This window comes from Mirounga angustirostris, unplaced genomic scaffold, assembly GCF_029215605.1.
Source record: "Mirounga angustirostris isolate CCGP_5_RB_7025 unplaced genomic scaffold, mMirAng1.0.hap1 SCAF_16, whole genome shotgun sequence".
Lineage (NCBI taxonomy): Eukaryota > Metazoa > Chordata > Mammalia > Carnivora > Phocidae > Mirounga > Mirounga angustirostris.
Window position 1 is genome coordinate 42,633,621 of NW_026991724.1, and position 25,447 is coordinate 42,659,067.

Genomic DNA, 25,447 nt, shown 5'->3' on the forward strand with positions numbered 1-25,447 from the left:
GCTGAAGTGTTTCAGTGCAGTTGATTTTATTGACCATGTTCACTTTGTTCATGTACCAGACAGAAAAATAAAGATGCCACAAAGGAGGTTGTAGGCTCAGCCTCTTCTCATCTCCAGAAGTGGTGCTCTACACAGGAGTTAGGTGCCCAGTAGGAGTGATGTGCCTTGCTTGATTGAGGCTTGACTGTAAGTGGTGAGTAGGTCCAGAGTGGAGGATGGTCCCTTGAGAAGAGAGTGGAGGAGGGGGTTGGGGCACAGTCAGTGTCACAGGGGCAGCTTGGCTTCTGTAAGCAAATTCCTTCTCCTTCGTCCACTCCTTTGCTCTGTGACTTCGGAGGAATTGCACACTTCTGTTCACCGGATAGTTCTAAAAAGCTGCGTTAGATTAGGTCTATTTTGGGTGAATACCCAGTCTGGGTCAAGGGTGATGCTCATCTTCTGGCCAGATGCTCAGGTAATTCTTTCCTTTTATAAGACAGACATTGAAAAAAGGGATTTTGAACAAACCACCCTTTTATCTTCTATTCGAGATACCAAATAATATTTTTGGCCAACTAGCCAGAAAGGGAATTTTATTTAAAAAAAGTCGAGGGTGCCTGGGTGGCTCAGTTGGTTGAGGCGACTGCCTTTGGCTCAGGTCATGATCCTGGAGTCCCTGGATCGAGTCCCGCGTCGGGCTCCCTGCTTGGTGGGGAGTCTGCTTCTCCCTCTGACCCTCCCCTGCTCATGTTCTCTCTCTTTCAAATAAATAAATAAAATCTTAAAAAAAAAAAAAGTTGAGCAGAATGGACGGGTAGACTAGAGGCTGAGCTTCCAGGATCTACACCCTAGATCACGATACAGAATCTGGACAGGAAGACTGCTCCCCTTGCACAAAGCCCTGCTGTCCCAGACCCTGTCATCACAGCTGCCTTCACCCCATTCTTTCCTGGGTCGCCCACTTATGGGTTGTACTGTGGCTTGGTCATGTGCCTTCCTCAAGACAAGAAAAGACAGGATTTGTATTTTTTGCTCCCATATGGAGAAGGCAAACTGCACCCATGGAGGTTCAAAGGGAGGAATGTCTTACTTACAGAAAGTGACCATACGGGTGCAAACGTCTGCTTAAAATAATACTCAGAAATTGTTCGCACTTCTCTGTTGTTTGTTTTGCTTTTTTTTTTTAATTCCAAAAGCGAATGCCCACTTCTCACTTTGGTAGAGGTGACGTAAAGATGTTTTTTGACAGTCGGGCTCTGTTGAGGCTCCTGGTAACCGACCTCCTTTAGTTTTATTGCCTTTTTTTTTTTTTTTAATTTGTTTATTTGAGAGAGAGAGAGAGAGCAGGAGGGAGGGAGAGAAACTCAAGCAGACTCTGTGCTGAGCACGGAGCCCAACGCAGGACTCAACTTCATAACCCTGAGATCACAACCTGAGCCAAAACTAAGAGTCAGATGCTTAACCGACTGTGCCACTCAGGAGTCCCAACCCACCTGCTTTCTTAACGTAACTGATGAAAAGTGAAGGTCTTTTCCCATCAGAGGCACCTCCTCTATTACAAAAGAGCAAGCACAAAAAAAAAAGTCTGTAGAGAGAAAAATTCTAGGTGGCAGAGCCCCTCAGGCTAACTTGGCTTTACATGAGGGATCTCTTAGGAGTGGGACCACTGCTCCTCTAGGCCAGCCGCCAAGTCTCCTGTCATGCTTTATGCAGAAGGAACTTGCGCATATCAGTTAGATGGCCACATGTCCCTTGGCCCTGCCTTGCTCTCCTCCCCCCATCACCACCACTGTCCTCCCTTGTGGCTTCCCCTTGTCCTATGGCTGCCAGTGGTTGTGAGTTCTTGAATAGTGTGTTATTTAGGGTTCTCCAGAGAAATATCACCAGTGGGATGCAGATATATGCGAGGAGATGTATTATGAGAATTGGCAAACCTGATTATAGAGGCTGGGAAGTCCCACAATATGCTGTTTACCACAAGCTGGAGAACCAGGGAAACCAGGGCAGGTAGGTTTCAGTCTGAGGGTAGGAGAAGATGGATGTCCCAGCTGAAGAAGAAAGAGAATTCACCCTTCCTCTACCTTTTTGTTCTCTTAGGGCCCTCAACAGACTGGGTGATGCCCACCCACACTGGTGAGGGCAGATCTTTACTCAGTCTACTGATGCAAATGCTGTTCTTTTCTGGAAACACCCTCACAAACAATCCCAGAAATAATGTTTTACCAGCTATCTGGGCACCTCCTAGCCCAGTTAAGTTGGTACATAAAATTAACTGTCATGAAGAACTCTTCAGTGTGAGATTCAAGCAGCCTTCAAAGTCTTCATTCTGTACTTGCTCAAATAAATACAAACGGTGGGGGGTGGGGGGCACCTGGGTGGCTCAATTGTTAAGCGTCTGCCTTCGGCTCAGGTCATGATCCCAGGGTCCTGGGATCGAGCCCCGCATCGCTTCTCCCTCGCCCACTCCCCCTGCTTGTGTTCCCTCTCTCGCTGTGTCTCTGTCAAATAAATAAAATCTTTAAAAAATAAACTGGGAGCGCCTTGCTGGCTAGGTCAGTGGAGCACGCAACCCTTGATCTCTGGGTCATGAGTTCGAGCCCCACCTTGGGGGCAGAGATTACATGCATACATACAGACATAAATACTATCAACTTGGTTTGTGTGTCTGCCAGGGAAGTCCAAACCCTATAAAATCATTAAGTGGAATGCTTCAAATCTCACACATGCAAACACCTTTCTGTTAACACTGTTCCAAGGACCCCACAATAACGTCAGTTTCAAATTTGATGTTCTGTTGCCTCTGGAATTCCACAATGGGGCAGCAATTAACATCTTGAAAATTCATCTTAAGTAATAAGCCTTCATGCTGTGATCAGAGTTTGATCAAGGGGCTCTAGTCAGCAGTGTTATATAAACAGGTGACTGATGATGGAAAAAGCTCAGTAACTGCTGGAAGATGTTTTGCTGTAGTAGCAAGAATACCAGTTGAAGTTTGTTTCTTTTTGCCATAACCAAAAATACGTATCTTGGGAAACTTACCTAAAATAACAAGTATCTGCCAACTCATGCACCCTCTTTGGCTAGACCTGAAATGAACACCAAGGTCAGACTTCACAGTGCCTTCTAAAGCTTTTAAAGCAGATTGGCAGTGATAAACCAAGCAGCAAACTGGTTTCATCTCCAGGTCTGTGCTGGGGCTGGAGCCAAACATCATGAGGCATTTATACCCTGCTTGAAGGTGTCAGTCCTTGAAAACATACACTTCCTTTGCACACTATAGTATGAAGACTGCAAGAGTGCCTTTGAAATCTGCATTTTTTTTTTTTTTAGATTTTATTTATTTATCTGACACAGCGAGAGAGGGAACACAAGCAGGGGGAAGGGGAGAGGGAGAGGCAGGTATCCCGCGGAGCAGGGAGCCCGATGCGGGGCTCATCCCAGGAACCCGGGATCATGACCTGAGCCGAAGGCAGATGCTCAACGACTGAGCCACCCAGGCAACCCCGAAATCTGCATTTTCTAAAAAATCAGGTTGAGGTATAATGTACATACAGAAAAACGCACCTTCTTTTCGTGTGCGGTTTTGAGTTTTGACAAATGTATACGTCACATAACCACCACAGTTGAGATATACAGCATTTCATCACTTGAAGAGGTAGATTCCTGGCACCCCTTTATGGTCAATCCCTACCCTCTGAACCCAAACCCTGACAACAATTGATCTGATTTCTTCCTTTGAAGCTCACCTTTTCCAGAAGTTGGCCTTTTGTGTCTGGCTTCTTTCACTTAGCATGATGTTTTCAAAATTCACCGAGGTTGTGCCACAGGCATTTAAAAAAAAAAAAAAATCCCTTATGGAAAATCCCAAACATACAAGTCAAGGATCTCTGTCTGACGCCGAATTTCAAGTTACCAACTCATGGCCCGCTCCGCAATTTCCTCTGTAAGCATTTTGACGTGTACCTTGAAAAATCAAAACTGTTTTTTGTCTTAACGATAATACTATTATTCCACTTCAGGTAAAATCTTTTGGCAAGACTACTTCATACTAGATGGTGCGTACTTCCTACCTCGGCGCGTTCGGAGGCACAGAAGGTCTGGGGCTCCCGGATTTTGAGCCCTGCGCAGCTCAGGGGATCTAATCCTCCTAAACATAATCTTAAGGGGGCGGGGCCGTCTCGCAGGTGTAGCCAGTGCGCGTGCGCGGAGAGGCGCACCGCCTCGGCCGCCGTAGTTCGCCTTCCCACGTGGGTGCCTCGTAGTCATGGCGGCTTTTCGGAAGCCAGTGCTGCTCGGACTTCGAGACACTGCAGTGCGCGGCCGCCCCACGGGGCCGGGCGCCTGGACTGCTAGCAAGCTGGGCGGCCTTCCGGTGAGGTGGAGCGCCGGAGCCGGGGTCGGCGGGTGCTGGTGAGGGCTACGGGCTGAGGGAGGGGCCGAGGTCCCTGAGCAGAGCCGGAGTCTGAGCGCTTCCCCTGCCCTCAGGACGCCCTGCCGGCGGTAGCAGCGCCGAGGCCAGTGTGTGAACGTTGCAGGCAGCCTCTTGCCCTGGTCGTGCAGGTGTACTGTCCGCTGGAAGGCTCCCCGTTTCACCGGCTACTGCACGTGTTCGCTTGCCCCTTCCCCAGGTGCGGCCGCGGCGGGACGCGCAGGTAGGCGGGGAAGTTCCGAGCTGCCTCGGGGTTTTATGCCGAGTGGGCGGGAGCTTGGGGGCCGCACCTGCCGTACCGGATAGGGCTGGCCAGCTGGCTGGTGGTCAGCGATGGAGCCTCACTGCCATTTATTTCTTACCCCGAAGCTGGAAGGTGTTTCGTTCCCAGTGCCTGCAGATGCGAGAGAGGGAGGCGCAGGACGCTCAGGTAAACCGGTTGTGATAAGCATATTATGACTTGCTGTAATTTGAGGGTATTTTCTAGAATATTGTTTAAGATAAACTTTCAGCCGTGGCCTTTGGAAGTACGTTGGAATGGTTTTTGCACTTTTCTGAACTGTGAAGTGCTATCTCCTTAAGATTTTGTTCTTTTTTTCTTTTAATATACACTGGAGGCCTTGAGGCACATAATTCGCTGTTTCTGTTTGGGAAAAAAGTATGGATGTATACATATATGTGTTTGTGTGTAATACATATATATGTGTTTATAGTAAACATAGTTCCTGTGATACCTGTACATGTATATAGCACACAATCAGAAAAAAGTTTGAATTTATTGAATTAAAAGGTTGGGCAATTTGGTAGCTGCAGAACAAAATTCAGTCTCCTTTTGCCTGTAAATGTCCGCTTATGTATGTATATACACTGAGTTCTAAACGTGTGCCAGGCATGGTACCAGCAGTACCAGGAATGAAAAGATGAAACCAATGATGTCTGCCTATATTTGTCAGGGTTGGGTTGCAGGTAATAGAAAAACACTGACTTTTTAAAGCCGAGACAGAATTAGGTTTTTACTATCACTGGATAGGTTGGAGGGGGCCGCTCCAGGAACGAACCACACCTCAGAACTGGCCTGTCAAGGAGCTGTTATACCACCTACCCCACCTGCAGTCAGAAAGCTGAGATGTGATCTGGTGAAGCGGAAGCTGCCCTTGTTAGATCTTTTGGCTCCAGGTCCCTGCTTTATCACTTTTGCTTCTTGGCCTCTCTTTCCACCTCATTCTGTTTCAAGTTTGTGTCTCCCTAATGGACCTGATTAGCCAGCCCTTGATCATATCTGAACCCCTAGCTGCTAAGGAGTCTGGGAAATGTAGTTCTCTCCTGCTAGCTTCTGTAGTACATGAAGCACAGCTGAAAGAGTTGGGAATAGATGGTTGAAGAAACCACTGTACTACATTTGCCACGCTGCCCCTGGAAAGGGAAGAGACTTATTGTTACCTCCAGCATGCTTTTGAGTGCATGGGGACCAGGAAGTTGAATCAGAATGTGCAAGAGGGGAAGGTGCTGTGTGAAGGCTCCCTCGAGAAGGTGAAGGAATGTGGTAGCTCAAGCCAAGGGAATAGGTGAGATCGCTCAAGTGTGCTTGGGCTTCATTCACTGAATATTCTTCCAGAAACAGGAAAATGGCCTTGCCGCAGAGGATTGGTGTGAAGGTGCAGGTGACTGGGGAAGTGACAGTGAGGAGGCGCCGCCACCACAGCTTACCTTGGATTTTGGAAATGATTCCAGTAGTGCCAGAGACATAGACTGTACTGCCCAGCTGCAAGATCTCCACCTGCAGGATGCTGTCCCGGGTGCTGCTTCTCCTGTTTCTCCTGGGGAGGAGATGGCCTTGCCTTCTGAGGTGCCACAGTTCCTGCCATATTACATCTGTGTTGTGGATGAGGAGGATTACAGGGACTTCGTCAGCCTAGAGCACGCTCATAGCCTTCTGAGGGAGTATCAACAGAAAGAAGGAATGGATATGGAACAGTTGCTTTCCCAAAGGTGAGAACGTGTGCTGCTGAGTCTGAGAGGGGACTTGATCAGGAAGCTGCCACAGTAGGTACCCTTTGGTTTGATTCTAGTACTTGGGGAAACTTTTTCAAGCAGAGCTTGTATGTGTAGGACCTTTCTGCTTTGCTCCTCTTGGATGACAAAGGGAAACAGAGACAAGGCAATCTTACCAGCCACCCTTGAGTTAGCTGGGAAACACTGCTCTGTTTCTAAGTACCCTCAAGAAGATGAACAAAGAAGTTAGGGGTGACAGCTTGTACAGAAGAACGTGTGTTTACTATCTCTTTAACTTTATTTTTTGTCTTTAAATGATTGGCTCAGACAGGTAAGTTAGAAAAATGCCATTTGTTTTTTGACTCTTGGCTGTGGCTCAAGAACTGGCCTGGGACGTCAGAGACCCGCCCAGAGCTTCAGCCTCACCAGTGAAATGAGAGTCGTGTTGATATCTCTGTTGTCTGTCTTATCAGATGGTTTTAGGAGTCACTTGAGAGAATAGGTCCTAAAAGGCTTTATAAACCAAAGCTCTATAAAGAAATAAGAATGATCATTTTTGCTATTATAATAGAATTATGATAGGATATTTGGAGAGATGACGTGGTTCTTTTTTTTTTACTATTATGTTAATCACCATACATTACATCATTAGTTTTTGATGTAGTGTTCCATGATTCATTATTTGCGTATAACACCCAGTGCTCCATGCAGAACGTGCCCTCTTTAATACCCATCACCAGGCTAACCCATCCTCCCACTCCCCTCCCCTCTAGAACCCTCAGTTTGTTTCTCAGAGTCCATAGTCTGTCATGGTTTGTCTCCCCCTCCAATTTCCGCCCCCTTCATTTATTCCTTCCTGACCTGGTTCTATACCAGAGCTGTTTCCTTTGTAAGCTTTTCGGAATAATGTTGGACTGCTTGCAGACTGGTTGGTGTTGAAAAATAATCCATAGTGGGGAAAGACATGGAGATAGTCAATGGGCATAAAGACTTTTAAAATTGCAAATAATTATCCCAGAGTTGAAAATGGCAAGGGAGCAGGGCTTGGGAGAAGGGTGTGTAGGGGATTACTGTTAGATATTACAAGGTATTAAATTTACGATTTTTTTTTTAAGATTTTATTTATTTATTTGACAGAGAGAGACACAGCGAGAGAGGAAACACAAGCAGGGGGAGTGGGAGAAGGGGAAGCAGGCTTCCCGCAGAGCAGGGAGCCTGATGTGGGGCTTGATCCCAGGACCCTGGGATCATGACCTGAACCGAAGGCAGACGCTTAACGACTGAGCCACCCAGGCGCCCCAAATTTACGATTTTTTAAAAAGGTTTCTTGGGGCGCCTGGGTGGCTCAGATGGTTATGCGTCTGCCTTCGGGTCAGGTCATGATCCCAGAGTCCTGGGATCGAGCCCCGCATCAAGCTCCCTGCTCCACGGGAAGCCTGCTTCTCCCCCTCCCTCTGCCACTCCCCTTGCTTGTGTTCCCTCTCTCGCTGTGTCTCTGTCAAATAAATAAATAAAATCTTTTAAAAAAATAAATAAAAAATAAAAAGGTTTCTTTATTTTAGAGTGAGCGAGGCGGGACGGAGAGGGGCAGAGGTAGAGAGAGAATCCCAAGCAGACTCTGCACTGAGCTCAGAGCCTGACGTGGGGCTTGATCCCACAACCCTGAAACCACGAACTTCGCCAAAACCAAGAGTCTGACCCTTAACTGACTGCACCACCCAGGCGCTGCTTAAATTTATGATTTTTAAATTATGTGCATTATCTTGTTTGCTCTTCTAAATATTGTAATTCTCTGGATATAGAGACTCAGAAGTGTTTTTTGCTTTTCTTTTTTTAGTCTTCCTAGTGATGGTGATGAAAAATATGAGAAGACCACAATTAAAAGTGGAGATAAGATATTTTACAAATTCATGAAGAGAATTGCTGCTTGTCAGGAGCAGATTTTGAGGTAGAGGCACATTTTCTTTTATTGTTTTTCTTGATTACAAAAGCAATACATGTTAGTTTGGAAAATACTGGGAAATATAATGAGAAAACCAAAATCTAATTTCCACAAACTGAGAGGCTACGTTTTAGTGTATTATGTTCGCTTATTTTTTATACATTTGGACGTATGTACATGGGTAGGACTTGTGTGGGGTTTTTTGTTTGTTTTTTAAAGCTTTATTTATTTATTTTAGAGAGAGAGGGAGAGAGCATGAGCCAGGAGGGGGAGAAAGAATCTCAAGCTGACTCCAGGCTGAGCACTGAGCCTGATGTGGGGCTCGATCTCATGACCTGGAGATCAAGACCTGAGCCGAAACCAAGAGTTGGGTGCTTAACCAACTGTGCCACCCAGCCGCCTCAGGAAATATGTGTTTTTAAAAAACATAATTTGGGGGGCACCTGGCTGGCTCAGTCAGCAGAGCATGCAACGCTTGATCTCGGGGTTGTGAGTTCGAGCCCCATGTTGAGTGTAGAGATTACTTAAAAACTAAAAAAAAAAAACCCATAATTTGGATCATATACTGTGATTTTTTTTTTAAAGATTTTATTTATTTGACAGAGAGAGCGAGAGAGCACAAGCAGGGGGAGCAGCAGAGGGAGAAACAGGTTCCCTGCTCAGCTGGGCTCGATCCCAGGACTGAGATCATGAGCTGAGCTGAAGGCAGACGATTAACTGACTGAGCCACCCAGGTGCCCTAGTATGATTTTTTTTTTTTTTTTAAAGTAATCTCTACAATATCTTTTCAGTACATTGAGAACTTTGATTTTTTATTTAAGATTTTTTTTTAAAGATTTTATTTATTTGAGAGGAGAGGGAGAAAGAGAGAGCATGAGCAGGGGGAGGGGCAGAGGGAGAGGGAGAAGCAGATTCCCTGTTGAGCTGGGAGCCGGATGCAGGGCTCATCCTGGCACTCCGGGATCATGACCTGAGCCGAAGGCAGAGGCTTAACCAACTGAGCCACCCAGCTGCCCTCAACTTTTTATTTCCTCAGAACTTTCTCTCTAACCAAAGGTAACAATTTATTGTGTTTGATTTCCTGTGTTTTCTTGTAGGAGTTTTTGGTTTTAGTTTTTACATTTAGGGGTCTGTGATCCATTTTGAGTTAATTTTTGTATATAATGTATGAGGGTGAAGGTTCTTTTTTTGTATGAATATGCAATTGTTGCAACACCAGTTTCTATTACTGATCACTTTTGTCTCGCCTTTCAGTTACTAAGAGAGGAGTGTCAAAACTTTCAGCTATGATTATAGATACGTCGTCTTCTTTTAATTCTGTTAAAGTTTGTCCCATGCATTTTGGTACTGTTTTAAGATGTATGCACTTGTAGGATTATTTATCTGATGAATTGATCCTGTTATAATTATAAATAAATGTTGCTATTTATTTGTTGATGCTTCTTCCTTGGATTGTATTTGATCTCCTGTCGGTATAGCCACACTAGCTTTCTTTTGTTTAATGTTTGTATGGTTGATCTTTTTTATACTGTTTACTTTTAGCCTCTTCTTTTAAATATAGAGTGGTTTTTTTTTAAGTTATTTGATTTCTTTAAAGTAAAAAAGAAAAAAAAAAACCAGTTTACTTATTTCTCCCACCCTGATCCCTCAACTCTGGAAACCACCAATTTCTTCTCTATGAGTTTGGTTTGTTTTTTGTTTTTTTTAGGTCCTGCCTGTAAGTGATTTCACACAGTATGTCTTTCTCTGTCTGGCTTATTTCACTTAGCACTAGGCCCTGGAGGCCCATCCATGCTGTCGCAAATGTCAAGATTTCCTTCTTTATGGCTGAGTGTTCTGTTGTGTGTTGTATGTGTATATGTATGTGTACATGTATATACACACACAACACACACACGTACGCACACAGACCACGATTTCTTTATCCATTTATTTGTCGTTGGACACTTGGGTTGCTTACATGTCTTGGCTATTGTAAATAATTCTGCAGTGAACATGAGGCTAGTTCTCTTTCTTGAGTTCGTGTTTTTGTCTCCTTTGAATAAATACCCAGAAATGAGCGTGCTGGATCATATGGTAGTTCTGTTTCTAATTTTTTGAGGGACGTCCATACTGTTTGCCACAGTGGCTGCACCAGTTTGCATTCCCACCAACAGTGCACGAGGGTTCCCTTTTCTCCACATCCTCGCCAGCACTTGTTATTTTTTGTCTTTTTGATAATTGCCGTTCTGACAGGGGTGAGGTGATATTTAAAGTATACTTTTTAAACAGCTTATATATATGGGTCTTGCGTTTATTTTATCCAGACTGTTTGCTTTCTACATAGGGTCTTGAGTCCATTTAATGTAATTATTGGTGGCGGTGGGTTAATTTTGTCACTCTGGTATTGCCTTTTTTCCTTTTTAGTTTTTTTGTCCGTCTGCTCCCTTTTGTTTTAACCTTATTTTCAGTGAATTGAATATTGTTAATTTATGATTTTATGTCTTTCCTGTTGCCATAAACAGTGTTGCTTTAGTGATTATAATGTGCATCTTGGACTTCCTGCAGTCTGCCTTCACACAGTAGGTGCTACTTTATGAACTAAGAACCATAGCACAGAATCCTGTTTACCTTTCCCCTGCCCTTTGTGATCTTGTTTTCACATGTTCACTTCTCTATGTGCTTTATATCCCATAATGTATTATTATTTTTGTTTGAAATAATAGTTTTTAAGGATAATATATATACAGTAAAATTAAAAATAATGATTGGGGGTGCTTGGCTGGCTTAGTCGGTAGAGCATGCAGCTCTTGATCTCAGGGTTGTGAGTTCAAGCCCTGCATTGGGTATAGAGATTACTTAAAACAAAAAATAAAATCTTTTAAAAAATAATGAAAATAAAGATCAGAAGGTCTTTTATATTTATCGACCTGTTTACTCTTTTCGTGCTCTGCATTCCTTCATGCTGAGCTTCCATCTGGTATATCCCTTAAGTCTGAAGGACTTCTGATTTTTTTTTTTTTTTTTTTTTTTTTTTACAATGCAAGCTTAGGGCGCCTGGGTGGCTTAGGTGGTTGAACATCGGGCTGTTGATCTCAGATCTTGATTGCAGGGTTGTGAGTTCAAGCCTTGCATTAGGCGTGGAGCCTACTTAAAAATAAGTAAGTAAGTAAGTAAATAAGTAAAATAAAAATAAAGTGTGGGTTTGTTGGAGATAGCCATGAAGGTTTTGTCTACAAATGTATTTGTTAATATTTCTTTTAATAGACATTTTATTGGATATACAATTTGTTTTTTATTGCTTTCCATTCAACACTGGAAAGATTTTGTTCCATTGACTTGTTGCCTTTTAGTGTTTCTGTTAGAAATTAGCTGTAATTCTTATTGTTGTTCTTACGTTTGTTATATTTATGTAATTAAACTATTATGTACTTCAGTGACTGTATGTTTTAATATATCCTGCGTGGGATTTGCTGAACTTTTTGGATTTTTGCATTGATGTCTATTCATGAATTTTGGGAAAATGTTGGCCATTATCTCTTCAAATATTTTTTCTGTCCTTTTTCCTTTTTCTAGGACTCTAGTTACTTGTATGTTTAGACATACAATTTGAAATTGTCCCATGGTTTTTAAAGACCCTGTTTCTTTTTTTAAATTGTTTTCACTTTTTGTTTCATTTTGGATATTTCTGTTTTCTTCAGATTCACAGATTTTTTGTTGTTGTTTCCTACCTGCTGTTAACTTTTATTGAATGAAATTCTTTATTCAGCTACAGTGTTTTTCATTTCTAGCATTTCTCTTTCAGTTTCCATTTCTGTGCTGACTTCCTTATCTGTTTATGCATGTATACCTTTTCTGCTAGATTCTTTTATATGTTTATTATTATTATTTTAAAGATTTTATTTATTTATTTGATAGACACAGAGAGAGAGAGAGAGAGCACAAGCATGGGGAGCGGCAGGGAGAGGGAGAAGCAGGCTCCCCGCTAAGCAAGGAGCCCAGTGTGGGGCTCGATCCCAGGACCCGGGGATCATGACCTGAGCCGAAGGCAGATGCTTAACAAACTGAGCCACCCAGGTGCTCCTATATGTTTTTTTTTTTTTTTTTTAAGATTTTTTATTTATTTATTTGAGAGAGAGAATGAGAGAGAGAGAGCATGAGAGGGGGGAGGGTCAGAGGGAGAAGCAGACTCTCCAGTGAGCAGGGAGCCCGATGTGGGACTCGATCCCGGGACTCCAGGATCATGACCTGAGCCGAAGGCAGTCGCTTAACCAACTGAGCCACCCAGGCGCCCGCCCCTATATGTTTATTATGGATATTTTATTATTTGTTTGTTTTATCCCCCTTCCACTGACATTTTAAAGTCTTCTTCTGGTAACTCCACTCTTGTCTGTGGGTATTTTTTTTTTTTTTTTTTAAGATTTTCTTTCTTTATTTCAGAGAGAGAGTGCACAAGCAGGGGGAGGGACAGGCAGAGGGAGAAGCAGGCTCCCTGCTGAGCAGGGAGCCCATGAGGGACTTGATCCCAGGACCCTGAGATCATGACCTGAGCTGAAGGCAGCAGATGCTTAACCGACTGAGCCACCCCAGCGCCCCTGTGGGTATTCTTATATTGACTTTTTTTGTGGCTTAAATTTTTCTGCTGCTCTTGGGGCACCCGGGTGGCTCAGTTAAGTGTGCGACTCTTGATTTTGGCTCAGGTCATGAGACCGAGCCTGCGTTGGGCTCTGCACTGAGTGTGGAGCCTGCTTAGGGTTCTGGTTCTCTCTCTCCCTCTTGCTCTGCCCTCTGCACCCCCCCCCAGCTTATGCACACACTCTCTCTCAAATAAATAAATTAATTTTCTGCTGTTCTGTATATCTAATTTCTTTTTATTGTTTACCATTGTATGTTGAAGAACAGTAGATACTGAAGTAAATATTTACTCCTTAGAAGGGTGTGTCCCTTCTTCTGTAAGGCTAGTAGTATGGAGATCCAAGTCTGCTTACTCTGTGGTTGAGCTCTGTCTGGACTTTGTTGCAGTTGTAGTTAGATTTGGTTCAACATTGGCTTTAGTGCCTTCATCCAGACTTTGAATCAAACATTGACAAGACTTCAGATATCTTGCTGATCTCTACAGGCTTGCTGCTAGGTTTTGGGCCTTTGGATTTTCTTTGCTCTCTGGTTTTGCTCCTGGTACTCTGCAAGAAGGAAGCAAAGTTTGCAAAGCATGGTCTCTGATGTTGAAATGTGATTTGTGTATGGTCCTTCTTCAGGGTCTATTGTTTCCTTGCTCTAGGTATTCCTGGAGTGGAGAACCACTTTTTTTGACCTGCCCTACATCAGAAGTCACTGAGCTCCCAGCCTGCAGCCACTGTGGAGTCCAAAGGACATTTGAGTTTCAGCTTATGCCAGCACTGGTCAGCATGCTCAGAAGCACTAATTTAGGTAATAAGCCCTTTATTTTTTTATTTTTTATTTTTTAAAGATTTTATTTATTTGAGAGAGAGAGCACATGAGATGGGGGAGGGTCAGAGGGAGAAGCAGACTCCCTGCCGAGCAGGGAGCCCGATGGGGGACTCAATCCCGGGACTCCAGGATCATGACCTGAGGCGAAGGCAGTCGCTTAACCAACTGAGCCACCCAGGCGCCCCAATAAGCCCTTTATTAATTTGAGTTTGTGGATTTATTGCACTAATATGGAATTATTTTACAAGGAAAGGCTATCATTTCATTTTTGTTGACTTATAAAATGTAAGCATATTACAAAAAATTTGGGAAATTTATAATCCAACCAATCCAACACAAACACTGATACCATTTTGTCGGCTTTTTTTTTTTTTTTTTAAGATTTTATTTATCTGAAAGAGAGAGAGAGCACAAGCAGGGGGAGTGGCAGAGGGAGAGGGAGAAGCAGATTCCCTGCTGAGCAAGGAGCCGGCCGGGGGGGCTTGATCCCAGGACCCTGGGATCATGACCTGAGCTGAAGGCAAATGCTTAACTGACTGAGCCACCCAGGTGCCCCCATTTTGTCGGTTTAAGGCCAAGCTGTTTTCTGTCCTTAAAATTATTTTCATAGCGGGAGCCCCTGGCTGGCTAGGTTGGTGGAGTATGTGACTCTTGATGTCAGGGCTGTGAGTTCAAGCCCCACATTGGGGTAGAGTTTACTTAAAAAAAAGAAACAAACAAACAAAAAACTTAAATAGCATTGTACTATAGTCAAAATTTATTATTATTTAAAAAAACTGGGGGCGGAGGGGACAAATAACTTTTACAGGGGTACCTGGCTGGTTCAGTTGGAAGAGCATGTGACTCAATCTTGAGGTCATGAGTTTGAGACCCATGTTGAGTGTAGCGATTACTAAAAATTATTTTGAAAAACTTTAAAAATTAAAAAATGTTTTAAAAAATAATTTGGGACACCTGGCTGGCTCAGTTGGTAGAGCACGTGACTTGATCTTGGGGTTGTGAGTTTAAGCCCCATGTTGGGCATAGAGCGTACTTAAAAAAATTTAAAAATAAACTTAGGGGTGCCTGGGTGGCTCAGTTGGTTAAGCGTCTGATTTTGGCTGTGGTCATGATCTCAGGGTCCTGGGATCAAGCCTTGCGTTGGGCTCTGTGCTCACTGGGGAGACTGCTCGTCCCTCTGCCTCTCCCCCTGCTCATGCTCAAGTGCTCTCTCTCTCTCTCAAATAATAAAATCTCTTAAAAAATTTTTTTTAAATAACTTTTACGTGATTATAGTTATTATTTTGTCATCATTATATAGTCTTTCTAAACAAAAATTAAGTTTTTATAATAAAAGTAATGGGGCACCTGGCTGGCCCCGTCAGTAGAGCATGTGACTCTTATCTTGGTCATGAGTTCAGGCCACACACTGGGCGTAGAGCAGGGCTCACTCTTACAACCCTGAGATCATGACCTGAGCTGAAACCACGAGTTGGATGCTCAACCAACCAAGCCACCCAGGCACCCCTAAGTTTATTTTTTTAGTAATCTCTATCCCCGATTTTAGCTTGAACTCATAATCCCGAGATTGAGAGTTGCATGCTCTTCTGACTGAGCTGTTATATTAACGGTATTAATTCTTCTAATTCATCAACATGGATGTCTTTCCATTTATTTGTGTCTTTCATTTCCTTCAGTAGTGTTTTATAGGTTTCAGTTTTCAAGTCTTTTGCCTACTTGGTTAAATTTATTCCTGAGTATTTTATTTTTTTAATCTTTTTTTTTTTGGATTGATTGTTTATCCTGCAACTTTGCTGAGTGTATTTATGAGAGGCTGTGAAAGCAATGCTCAAAGAAAAAGTTAGAGTTGAAAACACATATGTTTAAAAACAAAGATCTCCAGGGCGCCTGGGTGGCTCAGTCGGTTAAGCATCTGCCTTTGGCTCAGGTCATGATCCCAGGGTCCTGGGATCGAGCCCCGCATCGGACTCCCTGCTGCGTGGGAGGCCTGCTTCTCCCTCTCCCACTGCCCCTGCTTGTGTTCCCTCTCTCGCTGTGTCTCTCTCTGTCAAATCTTAAAAAAATAAAAATAAAAAATAAAGATTTTATTTATTTATTTATTTGACAGAGAGAGAGACCCAGGACCCTAGGATCATGACCTGAGCCGAAGGCAGATGCTTAACCGACTGAGCCACCCAGGCGCCCCAAATAAAATCTTTAAAAAAATAAAAAATAAAGATCTCAAATCAGTGACCTAACATACATTGCAAGGAACTTAAGAACAACCAACCAACCAAAGGTGGCAAAAGAAAGGAAGAAATAAAGGCTAAAGCAGAGATTTCAAAGGAGAATATAGACACAATAGGAAAAATACATGAAACCGAATTTTTTTGTGTGGATATTTAGGTTTTTCTACATAGAAGGTAAAATCATCTGCAACAGAGATCATTTTATTTCTTCCTTTACAATTTTGCCTTTTATTTCTCTTTTTTTGCTTAATTCCTCTAAAACTTCTGTGTTGATTAGAAGTGGCAAAAGTGGGCATCCTAATCTTGTTCCTGATTGAGGAATTTCCCTTCTGTTTTTGGAGTTCTTTTTATCACTACAGGGTGTTGATTTTTGTCAAATGCCTTTTCTGCATCAATTGAGATGATCGTGCAGTTCTATTTATTAGCGTGTATTACATTGATTTTTGTATATTTAACCACCTTTGCGTGTTAGGGTAAATCTTACTGGATCATGGTGTATAAATCTTTTTTTTTTTTAAGATTTTATTTTTAAGTAATCTCTACACCCAACATGGGACTCAAGCTCAGAACCCTGAGATCAAGAGTCACAGGGTCTACCAACTAAACCAGCCAGGCACCCTGCTGTATAAATCTTTTTAATAAGCTCTTGGATTTTGTTTGCTAGTATTTTGTTGAGTATTTTTGTATCTTATATTTATTTATTTTTTTAAGATTATTTAAGCAACCTCTTTATCCAGTGTAGGGCTTGAACTCACAACCCCGAGATCGAGATCCTCATCTACCCACTAAGCCAGCCAGACACCTTGTATCTTACATTTATAAGGGATATTGGTCTATAATTTTCTTGTAGTGTCTTAGTCTAGACTTGGTATTAAGATAATGCTTGCCTTGGGGCACCTGGCTGGCTTGGTTGATGCAGCATGCAACTCTTATTTATTTACTTATCTAATTGGGTTTTTTTTATGTTTTTTTGTGTGTATGTTTCTGTATGTTTTTTTTTTTAAAGCAGGCTCCATGCACAGCACGGAGCCCAACATGGGGCTCGAGTTCAAAACTGAGCTGAAGGCCTGAGCTGAGATCAAGAGTTGGACACTCAACCGACTGAGCCACCTAGGCACCCCACATTCAACTCTTGATCTCGGGGTTGTGAGTTTGAGCCCCATGTTGGGTGTAGTGTCTACTTAGAAAATAAATTCCTTGTAGAATGAGTTAGTGATCATTCCCTTCTCTTTAGTTTTTTGGTGGAGTTTAGGAAGGATTGGTGTTCTTTGTTATTTTTTTTTTTTTTTAAAGATTTTATTTATTTATTCATGAGAGAGAGAGAGACAGAGGCAGAGGGAGAAGCAGGCTCCCCGCGGAGCAGGGAGCCCGATGCGGGACTCGATCCCAGAACCCTGGGATCATGACCTGAGCCGAAGGCAGACGCTTAACCAACTGAGCCACCCAGGCGTCCCAGGATTGGTGTTCTTTGAATGTTTTGTCATATTCACTAGTTAAACCATCTAGTTCTTGGCTTTTGTGTTGTTGGGTGATTTTTGATTACTGGTTCAATCTCCTTACTAGTTACAGGTCTGTTCAAATTTTCTATTTCTTGAGTCAGTTTTGGTAGATTGCATGTTTTGGTAGTTTGTCCATTTCATTTAGGTTATCTGATTTATTGCTATACAACTTATAATACTTTTTTTTCTATAAAATTAGTAGTAATGTCCCTACTTTATTTTTGATTTTGGTGATTTGAGTCTTCTCTCTTTTTTTTCTTAGTCATTCCAGGTAAAGATTTGTTGACTTTCTAGATTTTTCTCTATTGTTTTATAGTCTGCATTTTTAAAATCTCTATCTTTTATTTTTTCTTCTGCTAGCTTTGGTTGGTTGGTGGTCTTTTCTAATTCCTCAAGGTATACAGTTAGGTCATTGATTTGAGATCTTTGTCCTTTTTTTTTTTTTTAAGTTTTATTTATTAGTTTGAGAAATAGTGAGCAAGTAAGGGGAAGGGCAAAGGGAAAGTGAGAATCCTGAAGCAGACTCCCCATTGAGCTCAGAACCCCACACAGGGCTTGATCCCAGGACCCTGAGATCATGACCTGAGCTGAAATTAAGAGTAGGCACTTAACCAACTGAGCCACCCAGGCACCCCTCTTTGTTTTTAATGTATGTGTTTGTGCTTCTAATTTTCCACTTAGCACTGCTTTTACTACATCTGATAAGATTTGGTATGTCGTGTTTTTGTTTTCATTTGTCTCAAATAAATATTGTCTAATTGCCCTTAATGATTTCTTCTTTGACCTCTTGGTTATTTAAAAGTGTTTTATTTAATTTCCACATATTTGTGAATTTTCCAGTTTTATTACTTATTTCTAGTTTCATATCATTGTGATTAGAAAAGATAACTTTGTGTGATTTCAATCTTTCTAATTTATTGAGACTTACTTTGTGGCCTAACATATGGTATATCCCAGAGAATATTCTACGTGCACTTGAAAAGAATGTGTTTACTGCTGTAGTTGAGTGGAGTGTTCTGTATGTGCCTGTTCTTTTTTGGGGGGGGGGGCATGTGCCTGTTAGTGGTAATTGATTTATAGCCTTGTCAAAACCTTTGTTTCTTTATTGATCTTATGTTTGGTTGTTTCATCCATTACTATAAGTAGGGTATTGAAGTCAACTATTATTGTAGCACTATTTTTCCCTTCAATTCTGTCAGTTTTTGCTTCATACATTTTGGGCCTCTTCATATAGAAGTATATATGTTTATAATTGTTATACTATGTGCTTAGAATATATTTTTCTATCCTTTTTCTTTCATTCTCTTTGTGTCCCTGTATCTAGAGAGTCTCTAATAGATAGTGTACAGATGGATCTTTTTTTTTTCTTGTTATATCCAATCTGCCAGTGCCCTTTTTTAATGGAGCTTAATCCATTTACATTTAATGCCATTATTGGTAAAGAAGGATTGACTTCTGCCCTATAGCTATTTCTTTTCTGTATGTCTTATAATATTTTTGTTTCTCAATTAATTCTTCCATGACTGACTGTTTCTTTCTTTTTTGTATTTAGGTGATTTTGGAGGGGTGGGTTGTATAACATTCAGATTCCTTTTCATTTTTTTAGTTGCTCATTTAGTAGTTACTTTGGGGATTACAGTTAACATCTTAAAATTATAACAATGTAGTTGAATAATACCAACTTTGTTCTCAATAGTATACAAACACTCTGCTTCTGTATACTTCTTTGTTCCTCACTTTTTTTTTTAAAGATTGTATTTATTTATTTGACAGAGAGAGACACAGTGAGAGAGGGAACACAAGCAGGGGGAGTGGTAGAGGGAGAAGAAGGCTTCCCGCAGAACAGGAGGCCCGATGTGGGGCTCGATCCCAGGACCCTGGGATCATGACCTGAGCCGAAGGCAGACACTTAACGACTGAGCCACCCAGGCGCCCTCTTTTTTTTTTAAGATTTTATTTTTAAGTACTCTCTACACCCAACGTGGGGCTCGAATTTACAACCCCAGGATCAAAAGTTGCATGCTTCACCTACTGAGCTAGCCAAATGCCCCAATATTACCTCATTCTTTTAGCATCCTGTGTTGCTATAGAAAGCAGTCCCATTCTGACTGTTAGTCCTTTGAATGGGAACTCTTGCTTCCAGGTCACTTTTAGAATCTTCACTTTATTCTTGTTATTTTGAAATTGTATATATTGTGCTGAGTACTTGATAGGTGTTTTGAGTTCAGAAACTCATGTCCTTCAACTTCCTTGATGATTTTCTTCCTTTTTTTTTTTTTGTTGTACCTTTATGGGAACTTCTGTTTTGATTCTGTTCTTTTTTGTTTTGATTTTTGTTTCACTTTCCAGTTTTCTTCAACTGTGTACTTTATTCATCTTTTTAGTTGTGGTAAAAAAAAAATATATATATATACATATATAACATAAAATTTAGCATCTTAACCATTTGTAAGTGTGCAATTTAGTAATGTTAAGTTTATTCAGATTGTTATGCAGCCATTCTCCAGAACTTTTTCCTCTTGCAAAACTGTAACTCTATGACCGCTAACAACTCCCCATTTCCCCCTTTCCTCAGCACCTGGCAACCACCGTTCTACTTTCTGTTTCTATGAATTTGACTACTTGAGATACCTCATATAAGTGGAATCATAGTATTTGTCCTTTGAGACTGCCTTATTTCACTTAGCATAAGGGAGGTTCATCCATGTCATACCATGTGTCAGAATTTCCTTCTTTTTTTTTTTTTTTAAAGATTTTATTTATTTATTTGAGAGAGAGAGCACATGAGAGGGGGGAGGGTCAGAGGGAGAAGCAGACTCCCTGCCGAGCAGGGAGCCCAATGCGGGACTCGATCCCGGGACTCCAGGATCATGACCTGAGCCGAAGGCAGTCGCTTAACCAACTGAGCCACCCAGGCGCCCACAATTTCCTTCTTTTTTAAAGCTGAATAATACTCTGTAGTATGGATCTACCACATTTTGTTCATCTGTTCATTTGTTGAACACTTGGGTTGCTTCTGCTTCTTGGCTATTGTGAATATTGTTGCTATGATTATAGGTGTACAAATCTCTCTTCATGATCCTGCTTTCAGTTCTTTTGGATATATATACCAGAAGCAGAATTGCTGGATCATATGGTAATTCTATTTTTAATTCTTTGAGGAACCACCATAACATTTTCCATAGTGGCTGCACCATTTTATATTCCCAGTCAACAGCGCACAAGAATTTCAATTTCTCTACATCCTCACCAACACTTGTTTTCCGTTTTTTTGTTTTTTGTTTTGTTTTGTTTTGATAATAACCATCCTAATGGATGTGACGTATCTGCTGTGGTTACAATTCGCATTTCCCTAATGATTAATGATGTTGAGCATCCGAATGGCTTGTTAGCCATTTACATATCATTTTAGGAGAAATGTCTACTCAAGTCTTACTGTTCATTTTGTAGTCAGGTTATATGACTTTTTGTTATTGAGTTATAAGAGTTCTTTTTATATTCTAGATATGAACCCCTTATCAGGTGTGATTTTTGCAAATGTTTTCTTCCATTTTGTAGGTTCCCTTTTCACTGTTGTGTCCTTTGGTGCACCTAAGTTTTTAATTTTGATATAGCCCAGTTTGTCTATTTTTACGTCTGTTGCCTGTGCTTTTGGTTTTATATTCAGGAAATCCTTGCCATGTACTTCCTTTTAAAAAGGAAGCACACGGGGCGCCTGGGTGGCTCAGTCGTTAAGCATGTGCCTTCGGCTCAGGTCATGATCCCAGAGTCCTGGGATCGAGTCCCACATCGGGCTCCCAGCTCAGCGGGGAGCCTGCTTCTCCCTCTGACCCTCTCCTCTCTCATGCTGTTTCTCTCTCTCTCTCTCAAATAAATAAATAAATAAAATCTTAAAAAAAAGAAAAAATTCTAAAGACAGGAAAATTCAGTATATACTAATTAAGAATATTGGAATAAATGTGTGCAAATTCAACATAAGGAAAAGTAAGTGTATGTGAAGCAGTTGCTGGATTTAGGCAGTGGGTTCTTTTACCTAGTTTCTAAACGATCCTTCTGAAGCTAAGAGAATTACATTCATTCCGTTTTTCAGTTTGAGATCATATGTATTTGGCTTTTTACTATAATAAGGAAATTTATGTCCTGCTCTACCTCCAAATATTGTAGTTTGTTTTTTTTTTAAGTTTTTTTTTTTTATTTCTTCAAGTAATCTCTGCACCCATTGTGGGGCTTGAACTTACAACTCCGAGATCAGGAGTCACATGCTCCCCCAACTGAGCCAGCCACATGCCCCATTTTAGTATTATTTGTACTTCATTGAGGTTTATAAGTCTGTACTCTGTCACCATGATTGTCACAGCTAATAAGCTTTTGTTCTGTGTTTCAGTGGTTTGTATGTTCACACCATTCTTTTCAGTGAGCTTTTCCATTCCTGAATCTTTTATTTTGATTCTTCTCTGGCAGCTACATTCTATCAAGTGATAGCCTTAAGGAGGGCTTATAGTGGTTATTCTTACTTCAGAATGTCTGCCTTTGTTTTGAAGGACAACCCATGTATAAAATCCTGAGGTCCCGTTTTCTTTCCTCCCGACGGTGGTAGACCTGCTGCCGTCATGTCCTCACAGTGAGAGCCCCTCTGGCTCTCCTGTCATCTGCCGTGGCCCCGTTTCACAGAGAAGTACATTTTTCTCCCAATCCCTGAGATCCTTTATATTGAGATCTTTAGGCTGTGAGTGAAGTCTGAGGGTGGCCTGATTCCCCCCCACTTTGTAACCAACGTTTATGCTAGCACCTGTAGATTGTTCTTTATTCCTGAAGTCCAGTCTCTGAACTAGCGTATCTTGCTGTTGCATTGTTCCATAATCCTTTCATCCTGGGACAAGGTGGATTTTCAGACCTGCATTTAGTTTTTCTTTCTTTCTTTCTTTCTTTTGAATTTCTGAATATTTTTTCTGTTGCACGTGTAGCTTTTCTGAGAAGCAGTAACAGTTGTGTTGGTCACCTTTCTTCTCCTGTACTCCCATCTTTCCTCTTTCCCTCTGCGTTCACTGCCATTCTCTTAAGCCTTCCCTTTCTACCTGTAATTACATTTCACCTGTCTTTCCTGTTCCTTGTGGCCTATGCTGTTTCTCATTAGATGCATACTGGGGCTGTTTTGACCTCCACATAGTTTCCTCTTTCTCAGTTTCCTCTTTCTCCTACCCCTCCCTCGCCCTTCTATGCCAGGGCCCTGGGCTCAGGCCTCATGTTCAGTACTCCGCTGTTTGGTATTTTGTTCCATCTGGTTCCTTGCCGCTGCTCCTTTGCTACCCTGGTGGCTACCAGTTCCCAGACTGCAGCCACCTTATGCCCTCTGCAAAGTACATGTTGCATATTCTGCTTGGAAGTTATCTCAAATTCACCAGGTCATTTCTCCCAAATCAGCTCTGTTTTGGCCTTGTTAGTTCTGTCTTTGGTGCTTTTCTTTCCATTATCCCTGCCTGCATTTTCTTTTCAAAGTGTTTGTCCTGGGGCGCCTGGGTGGCTCGGTCGTTAAGCGTCTGCCCTCGGCTCAGGTCATGATCCCAGGGTCCTGGGATCGAGCCCCGCATCGGGCTCCCTGCTCCGCGGGAAGCCTGCTTCTCCCTCTCCCACTCCCCCTGCTTGTGTTCCCTCTCTCGCTGTCTCTCTGTCAAATAAATAAATAAAATCTTAAAAAAAAACAAGTGGTTTTCCTTTGCTGCTCCAAACCAGTTGTCTAGCTCCTCATGTTGACTTGTTTCACCGTTCTGGTATCAGCAGGAGTTCTTGCTGATCATGTTTTCTTGGTGTTATTCTTCATGGCTCTGTACATTGATAAATTTCTGTAAGCACTTAGGATTTGTGTGTGTGTGTGTGAGAGAGAGAATCCTTTTTTGGAGGTAGTGTGTTCTCTTAGCGTGATATTTATTTATGTATGTGTGTAAGTTAAGTAAGCAAGCAAGCTCCACACGCAACTTGGGGCTCGAATCATGACCCCGAGATCAAGAGTCACATGCCCAACCCACTGCCTGAGCCAGCCAGGAGCCCCATGAAATTTTTTTTTAAGATTTTATTTATTTATTTATTTTAGAGAGAGAGAGAGAGTGTGAGCAGAGGGAGAAGGAGAGAACCTCAAGCACAGTCCGTGCTGAGCTTGGGGCCTGACACAGGGCTCGATCTCAGGATCCTGAGATCATGACCTGAGCCGAAATCAAGAGTTGGACGCTTAACTGACTGAGTCACCCACGAACCCCCCCATTTTTTTTTTTAAGTAGGCTCAGTGTCCAGCATCGATCCCAACAAGGGCTTGAACTCACGACCCTGAAATCAAGACCTGAGCTGATATCAAGAGTCAGATGCTTGGGGCGCCTGGGTGGCTCAGTTGGTTAAGCAATTGCCTTCGGCTCAGGTCATGATCCTGAGTCCCGGGATCAAGTCCCGCATCGGACTCCCTGCTCAGCAGGGAGTCTGCTTCTCCCTCTGATCCTCCCCCCTCTCATGCTTTCTCTCTCTCAAATAAATAAATAAAATCTTTAAAAAAAAAAAAAAAGAGTCAGATGCTTAACCAGCTGTGTCACCCAGGTGCCCCCAGCCCTGTGACATATTTTTAAATGATTTTCAGTGATGGGCACCTAGGTGGCTCAGTCAGTTAAGCAAGCATTTGCCTTTGGCTCAGGTCATGATCCCAGGGTGCTGGGATCAAGCCCCACATCAGGCTCCCTGCTATGTGGGGAGCCTGTTTCTCCCTCTGCCTGCCGCTCCCCCTGCTTGTGCTCTCTCTCTGTCAAATAAATAAATAAAATCTATAAAAAAACCCTGATTTTCAGTGTCCAGTATCCTAGACAGTTATAATAAAGACTTTAAAGTATATTTCCTGTTAAATCTGCTTTTTATCATCAGCGGTCACTTACTGTGGGGAGGAATGTGGCTGAAAGGTAGTGAACACTGGTTTTCCTGTTTCCTAATTTTTTCAGCTTATCGGGTAAAATCACTCCTGTAGCAACACCAGCTACCCTGATATTGCGTCATCATTCTCCTTCTATTATCTTCTCATTGCTTAACCTCTTTGTTTTACATTGAGCACTTAAGATATGCCAGGCTCTGTTCTAAGTATCTTACATGCACTAGTTTATTTAATCATCCTCACAACAATCTTTACTTTTTTTTAAGATTTTATTTATTTATTTGAAAGAGCGTGCAAGCACGAGCACAAGTAGGGACGAGGGGCAGAGGGAGAGGGAGAAGCAACTCCCTGCTGAGTGGGGAGCCCGACATAGGGCTTGATCACAGGACCCTGTGATCCTGACCTGAGCCGAAGGCAGACTCCTAACTGACTGAGTCACCCAGGCACCCCTCTTCACAACAATCTTATAATCATGATAAATGCGGTCATTATTACAGAGCAGTGAAGTCCCTTACTCAGGTGGTAGAACTGGAATTTAAACTCAGGTAGTCTTGCTCCAGAGTCTGGGCTCTATCCACTAAGCAAACCTTTAAATAGTGAGTGTATCTCCTAACATTTCCTCTTTGTTAGAATCCTGAATATGGGGCGCCTGGGTGGCTCAGTTGGTTGGGCGGCTGCCTTCGGCTCAGGTCATGATCCTGGAGTCCCGGGATCGAGTCCCGCATCGGGCTACCTGCTCGGCGGGGAGTCTGCTTCTCCCTCTGACCCTCCCCCCTCTCATGTGCTCTCTCTCATTCTCTCGCTCTCAAATAAATAAATAAAAAATAAAATCTTTAAAAAAAAAAAAAAAGAATCCTGAATATGTTGTGTCTTTCAGGTCTTTCTGTAGAATTTGGAACAATTCTAATTTACACATGTAAGAAGAGTTGCTGGCCTCAAAATCATCAGACTCCCATGGAAGAACTTTGTATCCTACAAGAAGACCCAGATGAATCATTATTTAAGTAGAGCATTTCCCTTTATTTATATAAATTAAAGTAAATTTTAGTG

At 42.1% G+C, this 25,447-nt stretch overlaps 1 protein-coding gene and 1 long non-coding RNA gene across 7 annotated transcripts; one reads left to right on the forward strand and one right to left on the reverse strand.

The window, feature by feature from the left end:
• Positions 1-7: 7 nt before the first annotated feature.
• Positions 8-3,887, reverse strand: LOC135362882 (uncharacterized). The gene is made up of 2 exons (XR_010408274.1): positions 3,726-3,887; positions 8-465 (listed from the first exon to the last, which is right to left on the reverse strand). It is a non-coding gene; the product is annotated as an uncharacterized LOC135362882 (long non-coding RNA).
• Positions 3,888-4,042: 155 nt separating this feature from the next.
• Positions 4,043-25,447, forward strand: PDCD2L (programmed cell death 2 like). Of its 6 annotated transcripts, none has more exons than XM_064581683.1 (8): positions 4,043-4,351; positions 4,465-4,631; positions 4,778-4,838; positions 6,024-6,397; positions 8,238-8,348; positions 10,847-10,903; positions 13,600-13,748; positions 25,275-25,447. In XM_064581683.1, exons 1-8 carry the CDS (start codon positions 4,244-4,246, stop codon positions 25,403-25,405), a joined length of 1,158 nt encoding a protein of 385 aa, XP_064437753.1. In that variant the 5' UTR covers positions 4,043-4,243; the 3' UTR covers positions 25,406-25,447. The 6 variants fall into 6 exon arrangements, with proteins under 6 accessions (XP_064437753.1, XP_064437754.1, XP_064437755.1 ...); XM_064581684.1 differs by lacking the exon at positions 25,275-25,447 and adding an exon at positions 17,007-18,750; XM_064581685.1 differs by lacking the exon at positions 25,275-25,447 and adding an exon at positions 15,877-16,967.

What these genes read in the sequence shown, in the direction of transcription:
- PDCD2L (XM_064581683.1), top strand. Translation starts at nt 4,244, where the DNA reads ATGGCGGCTTTTCGGAAGCCAGTGCTGCTCGGACTTCGAGACACTGCA. An exon ending in GCAAGCTGGGCGGCCTTCCG is followed by an intron (nt 4,352 to 4,464) that starts GTGAGGTGGAGC and finishes CCCTGCCCTCAG; the next exon opens with GACGCCCTGCCGGCGGTAGC. An exon ending in GAACAGTTGCTTTCCCAAAG is followed by an intron (nt 6,398 to 8,237) that starts GTGAGAACGTGT and finishes TTCTTTTTTTAG; the next exon opens with TCTTCCTAGTGATGGTGATG.